At 41.4% G+C, this 13,791-nt stretch overlaps 1 protein-coding gene across 7 annotated transcripts in view; it reads right to left on the bottom strand.

The window, feature by feature from the left end:
- atp11b (ATPase phospholipid transporting 11B) overlaps positions 1 to 13,453 on the bottom strand; it is a 54,758-nt gene extending 41,305 nt beyond the window's left edge. For all 7 annotated transcript variants that reach the window (XR_015035738.1, XR_015035739.1, XR_015035741.1 and 4 more), the window contains exons 1-3: positions 13,074 to 13,453; positions 4,572 to 4,688; positions 3,210 to 3,299 (exon numbers count right to left, since the gene is read on the bottom strand). Coding sequence is in view for 3 of the 7 variants with exons in the window: in XM_085775056.1 (XP_085631182.1) it covers positions 3,210 to 3,299; positions 4,572 to 4,688; positions 13,074 to 13,100 (234 nt within the window). In the remaining 4 variants the exon portion in view is untranslated. The remainder of the gene's footprint in view (positions 1 to 3,209; positions 3,300 to 4,571; positions 4,689 to 13,073) is intronic.
- Positions 13,454 to 13,791: the final 338 nt, after the last annotated feature.

The raw sequence follows: 13,791 nt of genomic DNA, 5'->3' as shown, positions 1-13,791 counted from the left end.
TAAATATGTCTTACCTTTACAACAGGTGTCCAAAACAGTCAGCAGCAGCAGTCATCCAGCTCCAACAGTTTAATAATCCACCGATATTCCCGTTTACATCGCGTTCCTCATCTATGGCAGCTAGCGCGGTGTTTCATTCATTTGCATTGTGTGAAAAAAAAAGTTTTAGCTAACGTTAGCGTTAGCTTTAGCTTCAGCTCCTGACAAGAGAGGCTGACAGAGGAGACAGTGAAGCCTCTCTGCTGCTGGTACCGAGTCCAGACCACCGGTCCAGACTCCAGACAGTCCGACACACCGCGTCCGAGCCGCGCGGACTGTGTCCGTGTGGGAGTAACGTTGGACCGGGAGTAAACAACGCGGTGGAACCGGACAACACAGACCCGGTTGATCAGAAACACGGCTGTTGCCGCCGCTAATTTTATTTTATTTTTTCACACAATGCAAATGAAGGAAACACCGCGCTGGCTGCCATAGATGAGGAACGCGATGTAAACGGGAATATCGGTGGATTATTAAACTGTTGGAGCTGGATGACTGCTGCTGCTGACTGTTTTGGACACCTGTTGTAAAGGTAAGACATATTTATTGTTTGAATAGTCTTCTGCTGAGGGCTGGGTGGTGGAGGATGAGATCAGAGATCTTCCCTTCTTATTTATTGGTGATGGGCGCTATTACAGTTAATACCATTGTCATCAGATCGCTGCTGTGTGTGTGTGTGTGTGTGTGTGTGTGTGTGTGTGTGTGTGTGTGTGTGTGTGTGTGTGTGTGTGTGGGGTGATCCCTCGGTGTGTGAGCGGACTAGCGGAGGGTCCAGCCTCTCTCCCGCGGTGACTGATGCTTATCACGGTGTGAATACGTGGGCCGGTCGGGGAGGACGGGCTGTGGCAGCTAAACTTGAAAACTTTCGGAGTAAAGTCAGGTTGTTGTCGGTTGATCCGGTTAATGATCAAACTTTCAGAGTTGATCAGAATTTTTCCTCTGGACCACATCCAGACTGGATGTAAACATGCTGTTGAAATGATCACTCCAAGATCAGCAGAGGAGTCTTGTTGACAGCTCCGCTGCTGCGGCGGCTCATTTAGCGGCAGTTAATGAAAACAGAGGTTTTTTTTCTAGTTTTTAACACTGTAAAACTAGTTCACAGAAGGAGCAACACAGTAGAGGTCTCCTCTGTGTCTGTTCTAATCCAGTGCCTCCACAGTTTCATGTTTTACCGTCTCTGTCTGTAGCTATGTCCTTCACTTTCACTGTCTGTGGCTGTCAGCCAGCCGAGGGCAACCAACACCGTGACGTCACGGACAGTTCGAAACGACAAGATGGCGGCGCACTAGCTAAAAAAATGCAATTTTCAACTCTCATTTTCTCCTAAATGCTTGTGTTTCATGTGTTAGTTTGTCTAAGTTTAAGCACACTGGAAATCCATTTAATGAATTATGTTAAATTGGCTGGCTGCTTCACCTCCACTTTAAGAGTGGGCGTGCCCTGTCAAAGAGAAACCTAAAAAGACAACAGAGAGAAGTGGTGGCTGATGTGTCAAACAGGAAACTCCTTTAACTTCCCTCAGAGGTTAACTGTCAGATCAGGGCCAATCCAACACAAAGACACACAACAGTGTATAAACACACTTGAATCAATGATGAAGCATTTTTTTTTTTTTTTTTTTTTACAGTTTAACACATTTTCTGATGCAAAAAACTAAATCCATCAACAAACAATCTCTACAAAGTTTAAGACGTGCTTAAATACTATTTTACCTCTATTCATGCATTGATTTGCAAATACATTTTTAAATAAATGTGTATTTTATGCAAATGAGCCTTTAATGAACAGTTGTGTGTAGACAGTGAGAGACAATGAGAGGAGAGAGGGGACATGAAGCTAAAGTCCTGACTGGACTGGATATAAAACATTTATGTGCAGATTAACCAGAACTGTAATAGCGTAGAGAAGAGAACAACACTGGTGCACACTACCCTCTTAGTGTTTCAATCATTACCCTCTGGATCACATTTTAAAATCTGGTTGATTATCCACCAAGAGTGAAACTAGTCATCTGCCTCCTGTTAGTCCACTTTGAGTCTAACAAAAATAAGTCAGCTTCAAGTTATGAAGGCAGAAGTGCAAGTTAACCCTGTGGTGTAATTAACCACTACTGGAGAGATGGGTCTCTGTTTTAGTTCTTTGATTGTAGGTGATGCGGTGCACTTTTCTAGGCAACTGTTTCACACTACCAGACTACTAAACAGGTGGCAGAGAAAAAGAGCCATGAAAAGCAGCAATGGTCCAGCAAAGGAAGAAAAGAAAAAGAGTGCTACAAGGTAAATTATTGTGGATGTAAACAAAGTGGGTTACAAATAAACAAAAAAATGTTGTTGTGCAAGTGTTTTGTGAGAAAGAAAGCGAAAGAAATAGAGAAAACACAAGCTACATGACTGTTAGCCCTCAAGGATACACACAATGGAGGTAGGCCAGACACACTGATTGTAAATTGAAACTTTGTTTGTTTACAAGAAAACTCCTCAGGATACCTTAAAGAAGACACACCCAAGACAAATTTGAACATGGAAAAACAACCATCAAGATCTAAAGAGAATTTACTACAGTGAAACCACAAGTACTCTTTCTTTACTCAGCATGTTGAAGGACAGCGGTTCTCACCAGTTATCTAGGAATTCATCTCAGGCCATGTAAAACATGATCAAATGGGTCATCCAAGAAAATGTTGTGCTCATAGTGTCAAGATAAAGTGAGGGCGGTCCTTTCAGTGATATCAGGGGAAGCTGACTTCAGCTTCACCGACAAGTTGAGTGGGTGGAAGGAGAGCCTTTTTTAGAGAGTCAAGTCGATTGCTTGGGCTTCACTACACAGGCCCCGAATAAATCAGAAAGTCAGAAAATTTGAAAGCCAAATCTGACTTTAGCACGGGCTGAGTGATGCAAAGTGAAGGCCTAATGCTTAGGGCTGGCTTTAAAGTCACAGTTACAGTTAATGTGTGGGTGGGACGTGTTAATACAGCAGCAGACCTGTCTCTCTGCTGGGCCATACAAGTAAATGAGTCACTCACTCGCGCCTGAACACACACACACACACACATTTGTATTTGGGTCACATATGAACTGTCACTGTCTAACGGAGGAGAACATGCACCTGCAGTAAGGAATAGCGAGTGTCTGTGTGTACTTGTGTGTGTGTTGGCGGAGTGTTATTACCTGTACAAGGAAGATAATGAGAAAGTAGAAGTTGGCTATTCTTCTGAACTGCTCAAACAAATTCTTGGGGACGAAATTCCAAATTGTGTACTGAAAGAGAAAGAGAAAGTAAAAACTGAAATTAGTGTTTACATACAGTCTAAACAAATGCATGAGGCAGTAAAAGCAGCCTATTTTACACTGGCATTTAAACAATGAATGTAATTTATTACTTTTTAAAGGATATTAGGTTTAATTGTGTAGTATGAGACAAAACCAGTGTTTGGCATAGTATCATAGTGGGCTGCCAAACATAACAGATGTCCCTTCAAATCTTTTCATACAATTAGTAGATTAAAAAGAATTGGTCTTCTGCTATGTGGTGAAATACTTGAGCCAGTTGGACTGAGCACACTGTGTTAGTTATTGCGACTGCTTTTGTTACTCTTAAGTTTCAGTTCATCATTTCCTGTGCAGCATGCCCTTAAAAGAATAACAGATGGAAGAGGAAAAAAACAACAACTGCAGCTGCATTTACTCTTCAGTAAATGTGGAGCTTCATGCATCAAGGTCAAAGTCCACGGATCCACAGAGGTCTCACGGATGTTTCTGTTTCTTAAAATCAATTTAATCCTGAGGTAACTTAAAGATACTGTCGATCACGTAATCAACTTCTTAATCTATCAAAGTGATGGCTGCTGGAGGCAGGCAGGCGGCAGCAGCCTCTTTGGATTATTATCCTTTTGTTCTGTCGTCTTCCAGCTGACCCTTTAATCCTCTCAACACAAACTTTTTTATTTTTTTTGTGCAAGTTGATCCTGTTATCAACAAATCGTGCTTCACCTCTTATCTCTCTGTCTCTCTGCCAAACCTACTAGAGCGTTTTCTTTTTCTTTTTGGTAACACTGGTCAAGTTGGTGCCAAAAATAAGTTCAAGTGTTTCCGTTGGCGACATTCTTTTGTTTTCTTCAGGCACGGGTGTCGTCTCAAGCTCATGCAAAATGTCATGATCCATATCTCTCAACTGAAACAAACAACAACTGCCTCAAACTAGCGAAACCCATGAATAAAACAAACCAACACTTCTATCTGCTTCTGTCACTCAGTCTGTTTTGCATTTGTGGCTAAAGATGCTTAAATTACAACAGTGTGAATTTTGTGGTTGATGACACAAGGTTTGAAAATGGGCTTCTGGCACTCATGCAGAAAAATGAAGCGCAGCTCTAAAGATTCATGATAAAAGTCAAAACATTTTCCAGAGGAGAACTTTTACATTTTCTTATACGAGACAATAAAATTATACTACGTATGGTAATTGCTGACTGACAACCATGAGATCTTGTGGTGATAACACGGGGAGAGAGAAATCGCAACATTTGGTACCTTGGATGAGATGATTCTGTTGTCTGCAAAGCGTTGCGGGACGTAGTGGCCATGCTGGGGGAAGCGGTTCGCTATGTAAACCGTCCTGGTGTCGCTCTGATGAGGGGGGTCGAAGCCCTGAGGGAAGGGAGGAAACATGGGAGGAGAGAGGAGGGAGGAGGGAAAGGTGCAAACAGAGGAAAGAAGCAGACAGCAGGTTACTCACAGAAAACTTATTTCGTTATGAATATTCCTTTGAACACAACTCTTTCTTTACATATGCACTGAATGTAAAAACTATTTTGATGATCTATTCATTGTTTACATCAAGTTTTCAAACAGTAACACCCAAGATTTTCATCACATACCTCTGCCCAACATATGCAAACAACAAAACAACAAATAATTGCCTAGTAAACACTGGTTCATTTTCACAGGATTTAAAATAACTCAAAGACATTAGCATTATAGATAACTGACTGACTGAGGCAATGCATCATGGGCCCAGCGAGCCCCCACCTGGCATTAACATGCGTATCGAGTGACCACTTGTGATGAGATCTCACTTCCTCCACTCTATATGCAAATAACATGTGGTTGTTTTAAGCCAGTTCATGACAAACTACTGCCACATCGTCAGTGTGTTTGTGTTTGTGTGCGTATGTCGTGTGTGCAAAACAGATGTTAATGCCAAGTCTGAACAGGGGCCATTGTGACCTTATTTTAATGCAAGTTATTTTATATTGTTGGTACTGAAGAAAAGCACAACTAATCCCTGTAAGTCTACACCACACTTAAAACCACTCGGGGCAACGTTTTTCTGCTTCTATTCAACAGGGTTTCAGTTTGTGTATCGTAAAGACTTTTCTCTGTGGGTTTATTATTTTGCCTTGTGCAGTGGAGGCTCAGGCATCCTAGAAAAACAATACCAGAAACTACACTATCGTCTGGCCTTCTTAAACTGATTCTGATTTATTTTTGCTGTGACTCTTTTAGTTTTTATTCTGTATTCCTCCTGTGTTTTAATGTTATTTTATTGCTATGTATTTTATTTGCACTAATCATTTTATTGTTAAGCACCTTGTAACCATGTTTTGAAAGGTGCTCTACAAATAAAATTATTATTACTACAAGTGCAGAGGTTGGCTATACTACATATTGAACGCCTTCTTTAGTTAGTTATTCATGTATTGATGCGTTTTGTTTTGTCTTCTTTTCTTAAACCTTATCTAACTACTGTATATATATTGAGTTATAGTTTTCATTGCACAATGTGTTGTGTTAAACCGAAGACCGAATTAAACCAAACCAACCACCAACCAACAAGTGGCAGAACATGGTGGTTAATTTCTGAGCGCAACGCAGAAGTGTACATGATGTTAGTACAATAACATCACATCACAATATAATAACATTTTAGGCATCTAGGCAACAGCCATGTCACACTTTGTTGCTCCAAATGAGATGACATTTAGATCCAAGAGTAGCTGGCTAACTGTAGTGAGCTGTGGTTAATTTGGCATTTAGAGCAACCATGGCGATTGTAAACTGTTATACACTGAAACTCCCATTACATCCTTTAAACGGAGATACAATCTCCTTAAGCACAGCTTAACAGTGGAGTTGTCAATATCTAATGTTATCAGCTGATGCAATTAATTTTCACATATGTTACATCCACATTACTGTTGCATAACTCTAATTTTTCTAGTAGTCATTTCTATCACACTCAAGTCAACTACATAAAGACGGTTCATGGAAGGGTTTACAATTATGTGCAAATGACGTAGGGTGTAACACACACTCACATTCTCACACACACACACACACACCCATACGCACACACACAGAGGAATGTATCCGGGCCACGTCACTCACTCCCGCACTGATTCACCTCGTTCCAGGGACACATGTAAGCCATTAGTTCCTTTCACTCTCCATGCTCCACATCTGCTGCTGCTTTTCTCACTGTTTTTCTGAGGAAATCAACCACTTGGGTTATAACAACAGCATCTTATTAACCAGCGCAAAGTAGCTATAGCTAGGAGGTCTCATTATTTCCTCTTAATGATAGTGTCGATCTCTTTTACAAAAAAAAATTCTCATGAATAAATCACTTTTTAACCCTCAGGGTGCCGTGAGTGCTCTTTGTAAAACTTTGCCCAAACAATGCAGTTTCTGTCATCACCTGGAAGAAAAATCAACTGATTCACTTTTAGGAATGAAAACAACATGAGAAGGATTTTCCACTGTTGCTCTTCTGTTCATTTTCCACTTTGGTCAAAGCTTGTAAAAGACTTTTCTCTGGCTTTATGTTCAGTTTTTAGTCAGACGGTCAGTTTTCGGATGGAAATGGAAGAGAGGGGTCGAACCGAGGCCAGAAAAGGAGAAAAAAAAGTGGCTAAATGTACACTCATAACAACTTCCAGGCTCTAAAATTTTGCGAGTGTAATGCATAATTAATCTAGCCGGGTTGCAGCATGACATAAGAGCACTGACTCCATGAATTAATTGCAAAAAGAAATGAAAATATGCAGAACAAGTTCAACTCTATGCGTCTGTCTTGTTTGTCCTGAATTACATGGTTCCCCTATACAGAAAATGGCATGCACACAGTCTACCTAGTCAAATATCCAGTTTCTATACTGGATCCACAGTCAGTCAGTAGTACTCCCACTGTTGCACCAACCCAGACTCAATTGTGGCAAACAGCAGCAGTGTTTCTCAACTGCATGTGAATTCCTGACCAGGAGAAACGCAGCCAACAAAAAGAACTTCTCACACATTTCAAGTGCATGAATGAACCCTAGTTAAAAACCTCTCTGTGTATCCCTGCTGTGTAAAAACGCCTCTACCAGCTCACAGAATACTGTTTACTTTTCTTTTTCTTTTTTTATGAGCCTTCCAACACAACTCTGACCTTTCTTGTTAAAACATTTTACAGAGGAAGGTCAACCGAGCCTATAAAGCATGAAAGATCTTTTAAAGCAACATGCTGCATCAGATTCAATCAGGGCTGACATACAACGCTGTATAAGCAGCAGTGAAGAGTTGCCCTTTATAACCACACCTTCTGTGAACAACAGGCCCACACACAATGCTGCCACTGTTTGTTAACACTGGCTGCATGATGCACTAACATGAAATACAGGCTTTAAAGGCAGGGTTGGAGATCCTGGAAAAACGGTTCCAGCAGGCCACATTTTGGAAATACACAGACAAAAGTCCGAGCCCCTTTCCTCAGACTTCTCTCTGAAGCCACGCCCCCAGAGCGCAGGAACACGCACAACGCTTGTTCAGCGTTGGATTCACATCAAGGTGAATCCCCGCTACACACAACGGTACCGCGGAAAGCCGCATATCTCGGGATTACAATGGAGTAGTATCACCTTCACGGCCCGACACTGCACAGAATCGCTAGTAACTTTCCGCCAACTTTTTCTCACGGCTCATTTACGTGAAAAAAAAACAGCTTAATAGCTAATAAACCATCCAGCATCCAGTTTAGAGCTACATAGCCACCTACCAGACTTCAGTGTGGTATATTGTATCATAGAAGTCGTCTTTTCTGCGGCGTAACTCGTAGGAGACTCTGAGCATGCACGCGATTACTGCGCAATTAGAACGTGGCGTTCAAGATGATGGGATGCTGTTCTTCCAGGCTTGTTCGTTCCACGGGTGATTGACTTGTTTCATTTTTGTGAAAAAGCATTAAATTACTTCAAGCAATTCAGTAAAAAAAAAAAGCCACAGAATAAGATCTCCAACCCTACCTTTAAGTAATAGATGGTTTTAATTCAACCTGTATGACACTTCCTGACACACCCAGGAGGGGATATTTGTAAACCATGAATCCTTCTCTCCAGCAAAGTAATTGCTGAGTCAGAGACATTAGGCAATGAGCTGCAGATGGATTATGGTAATGCATTACACTTTAGGACTGTTAACATCTTACTTAAGGCACTTTTACATGATTACAATAGAGACCTCGGTGGTGGTGGTGGTGGTTGTTGTTGGAGGAGAACATCTCTCATTCCTTTTCTCCACCCAGTTTCTCAGACAGTCTGAGGAGTCAGAGGATCTAACTCACGACCGCATCAATAAGACGTCAGTTGCTTAACTATTGATATCTTTCCACATGGCGGCTTAACTGCTTAACTGCAAAGTGTAACTGTAACAGATGTGGCCTTGAGAAATGGGAAGGGAAACACCTCACAATGTTTCTGTAAAAGCACCACGATGCAGCTTTAATGCAGTCAATGCTGCAATTCTCCGTCACAATGAGAGGAACAAGTGATTTCTACATTGCACAGTAAATAATGCAATATGCTCACACCAGGATTATCCCTTCAATGACACTACAAAAACCTGTATTGTCATCTTGAGGCAGCATACATTAAATGACAATAACGATCCTCAATATCTCAGTTATGTCAAGTAGATAAGTCTCACATAAAGAGGTAAACAAACTGCTCTTCCATTTCAGCCTTCAATATTGGAGGAAGAAAAGATGTATACAACCAAAATAAAGAACTTAAAGGGATAGTTCACCCTAGAATGATATTTCGCTCATTATCTACTCACCCTCATGTGGACTAAGGGCTGGAAGAAGTTTCAGAGTCCTCTGTCCCTTCTCTGAGTTACAGGGGGTCTTGGTGTAGCAGTGCATGTCCATATAACGGTTGTAAAGGGACACCAGAGCTCTTCGTAAAAAAACACACACAAAAAAACATCCAAATACCTCCATGCTGCTCGTATGTAATGTCCGTCTTGTGCTGAAGCCCCAAATTGCGTAATTGTCCCGAAAAAAATTAAATAAGTCTATATTTTAAGCTTGTTTGTAGCGGAAGCTTCTCAAAGCTCCTCTTCCTGGTCCGTCCAAATCTCGCGTGATTTGCGCCGGCGTCAGTGCGGTTACTGCGAATCACGCGAGATTTGGACGGACCAGGAAGTGGAGCTTTGAGAAGCTTCCGCTACAAACAAGCTTAAAATATAGACTTATTTAATTTTTTTCGGGACAATTACGCAATTTGGGGCTTCAGCACAAGACGGACATTACATACGAGCAGCATGGAGGTATTTGGATGTTTTTTTGTGTGTGTTTTTTTACGAAGAGCTCTGGTGTCCCTTTGCAACCGTTATATGGACATGCACTGCTACGCTGAGACCCCCTGTAACTCAGAGAAGGGACGGAGGACTCTGAAACTTCTTCCAGCCCTTAGTCCACATGAGGGTGAGTAGATAATGAGCGAAATATCATTCTAGGGTGAACTATCCCTTTAAAATGGAAACTTGATCCAGATTTCTTAACACTGCTGCTCTACAGTGACACACATGTACTAATATGAACTGATTTTAAGCCCTAAATCACTCCATTGCAGGGTGTGACTTAATAGATTTGCTAGTGTAGAAGCACAGGTACACCTGGGTTATTATGACTTTAACATGAATTGAACAAACTAACTATTATGGGCGTTTTTCTTTTTTTATTTCTCCTGTCAGAAAAAAATCTAAACGGATGATGCTGAATAATACAAAGAAAACAACAGGCCTTGTTCTTGCTTTTTACTGGCAGCAATAAGAACAAATACTGCTGTCAGTATAGCAAAAATGGCAATGGGCTTTCTTGTAAACACTCGCACCGAAATCATACTTTTTATTTTGCCTGCAGGCTCTCGTGCCTCCATCAATTTGGGAGAGACCGACAGGTAATTACTCCCCTGCATAAAGCCTACAAGTCCCACACTGCCTTGGAGGAATCACTGCCCCTGAACAATGGCCCGGAGACTGCCGAAGGCATCAGAACCAAGGCAATGCACCGAGTCGCATTAAAGGCTAAGAGCATTTAATCAAATGGGATGAGCTAACTAGGGAGGGGAAGAGGGGACAGAGAGATGAAGTCATATAGAGGGTAATGGTAAAGACAGAACGCCTGCAACACAAAGAGGAAGACGGAGAGCAACAAGACTGTGGTCAGATGCTGTGGGAGGTACTTTTGATGGTATTACAGATGACAAGAACAATACTAACATGACCAAAGGCATGCCAAACATATATTAGATAACATGTGGCATGGAATAGATAACCTGAGGCACTGCCACACAGGATAAGGAACTGGCAAAGACTTATTAATTATCATTTGTTTTACTGCTTTATCATAGTGATGTCCAACAGTGATCATGAACGAGACTCTAAAAGGCGTACGACATCCTGTTCACTCAGCAGGATATAATGTATGTATTCATCATTTTATAAATACCAAATGTCAATTTTTCACTTCTTAGAAGTTTCTTCTCTCTCATATGAATTTGCCTGCAGGGGCTGGATTTCGTTTGAGATAAGAGCAGTGAATCAAAGTGAGCAATGATTAACCTATGCTTTTGTTTTGGCATTTGTTTTCTTACAAAATTACATCACTTGGAGGCGACGATAGTCTTGAAGTTTTCCTTTCTGACTTAATGAATTTGAAGCAATATCAAAAGCTTTACATCTATGAAGTATGCCTTTGGGAAATAAAACTCCAAACACAAACAGTAATAATATATTATTAAAGTTATGAAAAGGACAATGTGCATGGGGTGGATTCTTACATTGAAAGAGCTGCTGTTTCATAACACTTCTCAGACATCCTGATTGTGAGAGCTGAAATGATCTACCATACATAAAACCTTGTGATATGCTTTGAAAATGGTCAGAATCACGTAATCTCTCATTTTAAATCACACATAAAGGTTTCTAGAACAAGATGTCAAAGGGTTTTCCCAGTTGTGACTGTTATACGTAATGTAATTATAGTAAGTCTTTTGTGATGTAAATGCTGCATTACCAGCATGATGTCAGTCTTACTGATGGAGAATAATAACTGACTTTAAAAGCCTCTCTCAGACTGTGAGTTAGCACTCCCCCACCTCCCCCTCCTCCCCTCTCCCTCCTCATGTTGGACCAATGTCACCAGAAAGAAGCTGATAAGCACAATGTGAACGAATAAACATCTGTGCATTTACCTTCTAGCTGATATCGAGGTCAGACAAATGCCCCTGACAAACTTTTTTCATTAAGCCACATTTCTAATTAGCTGGGCAGGTCAGTTGTTGTATGGGCGGGTCAAATGAATGGAGCTATCTCAAATTAAGAGGAGGCTACATTTACATTTTCTGTGGACACAAACTCCCTACGGTGCTCCTTAAAAAGTGAACAAACTGTCAAAGAAATCCAGGAAGTTAACACTGATTAACCTCACAGGCTGGCGATGGTGACATCAACAGTTTGGTCATTGTGTGCCTCATTCAATTCATTCTTTCGTTCATGGTTCATACATTCCCATGGGCCTCAACATCTCACGTGCTCACACAGCCTCCTCCACTAGTCACACCGCTCTTATTTATACTTTATGATATCAATGCAGGATCTTATTCAAACTTGAACTGTACTTTGCCTTACAGACAATCTTATCATAAACCCACCATCATATGACCCATTGTGTCACATTGCAGCATGATTGAAACACCAACCACACATCCCTCAAGTATAACTCATAACTCAATTTTATCTACGCCCCAGTTTTTCCCATTCCCAATGACAGCATTAGTTATTATCAGAGTCAGGTAGGACTCATTTACTTGACATGGTCCATTATTGTTGGTTTACTGCTCTACTGATGCCAGTGTGCCTGTCGATGTGTCACCACGTATGTTTGTGGGCAAACAACAGGTGAGCACTGCAAATACAGGATGCACCCGGAAACGTGTTGTAATCAATCGAGGACCGTTGTTAATGTCTAATTTAGGGAAAATACACTACACAGCAAAAAAACAAAACAGCATTTAAGTGATGCTAAAATAAAATCCCATTAGATGAAACATAGTGGGCTTTGTTTACACTCGAGATTTGAGGCTAATATCTAACCAGCAAAGTTGGTTTATTGACTGGTGTGGCACTAATAAAGTCAATCCCAACTCAGAGCGGTGTGTGATAGCAAAGATTAAGAGTTAATACCAGCTAAATGAAATTAAGGAGGAAAAGTCGTTTAACTTTTTTGTATGTTTATATTGTATACAACGTTAGCCTGCTAGCTAACATGAACTTAGTTGCCCTCCTTGGTCTCTTTCAATGGGAAACGGTTCAGTTGTTGATAAACTTCACCTCAACTTACAAAATTTTAAAGTCTAAACCTCGATGTCAACTACTCAGCAGAGCCAACCGTTGGTAACCGTTGGTAACCGTGGTGGCTAATTAAACAACGACGGCTAGCCGGGTGACGGTGGCTAACGTTAACGTTCTTTTTTTAACGGCTACACCTGGCTGTCATAACAACAACAACCGTGTTTTAGAATAGACACCGTGGCAACAGAACAGCTAAGCTAAATGGCTAGGCTAAGCTTGCTTGCTAAAAATTGATCCAAATAAAGTTCATACAGCTTTTTTTTTAGTTATGTGCTATGTGTTTTACACGACTGTTGCTCTGTATGCTAAAGAAGAGGCTAACGTAATGAGAAAGGGTTAGGGGGGGGAGTAGTACAGTACCAGCTGTTGTCGGATCCAGCGAAGCATCCTTGCAAAAAAGAAAAAAAAAGAAAAAGAAAAAACGTTCCAAGTCGCGAGCACAGTCGTTAGCAACTAGCTACTCCAACAAAACCGTCCCGGACCATATATATTTCCCCCTAATAATAATAAAGGCAGCTCTCCTCGGTCGCATTATTACGCGACACATTCATGCGTCGTTAACTGTGCAACAAAACAAAACAGATCCACTTCGACTTCCCATTCCGCGGCGGTAATGTCAGAGAAACGAGCCCCGGTAAAAGTGACAGTCGGCTGGCCACGGAGTCCCAGCGAGCTGCTGCTGCTGCGCACCATCTCTCTACTCTGCTCTGCTCTGCTGCCACGATCAGCAGCTTCCCCCCCTGCTCCTACTGCTGAGCTGCTGCTGCTGCTGCTGCTGCCAGGAGGCGCACACACTGCTCTGTGCGGACACTGGTGCTGCGTTCAAGACAACTCGCAACTCGGATTCTCCCAGGTGAAAACTCCGAGTTCCGACTTCAAAGCGTTCAAAGACGCACCACGCAAAAACATGGCGGACGGACCGGGACAAACTTTGCATTCAAAGTGCTTCACGTAAAGCATTAAAACATTACAAAGTGCACAAAAACTTTTTTGAAGAACATTCTAACGTATTTATTTTTACAGAAATTGATGTTTTGCCGTTGATGGTGTGGTTCGATTGCACTTTTTCAAGCAGGAG

The sequence above is a fragment of the Trachurus japonicus genome, chromosome 4 (genome assembly GCF_045865225.1).
Source record: "Trachurus japonicus isolate A0001 chromosome 4, Traja_1.0".
In the NCBI taxonomy this organism is placed as follows: domain Eukaryota; kingdom Metazoa; phylum Chordata; class Actinopteri; order Carangiformes; family Carangidae; genus Trachurus; species Trachurus japonicus.
The sequence above is the reverse complement of the archived record's forward strand: the minus strand, read 5'-3'. Positions and strand labels throughout refer to the sequence as shown.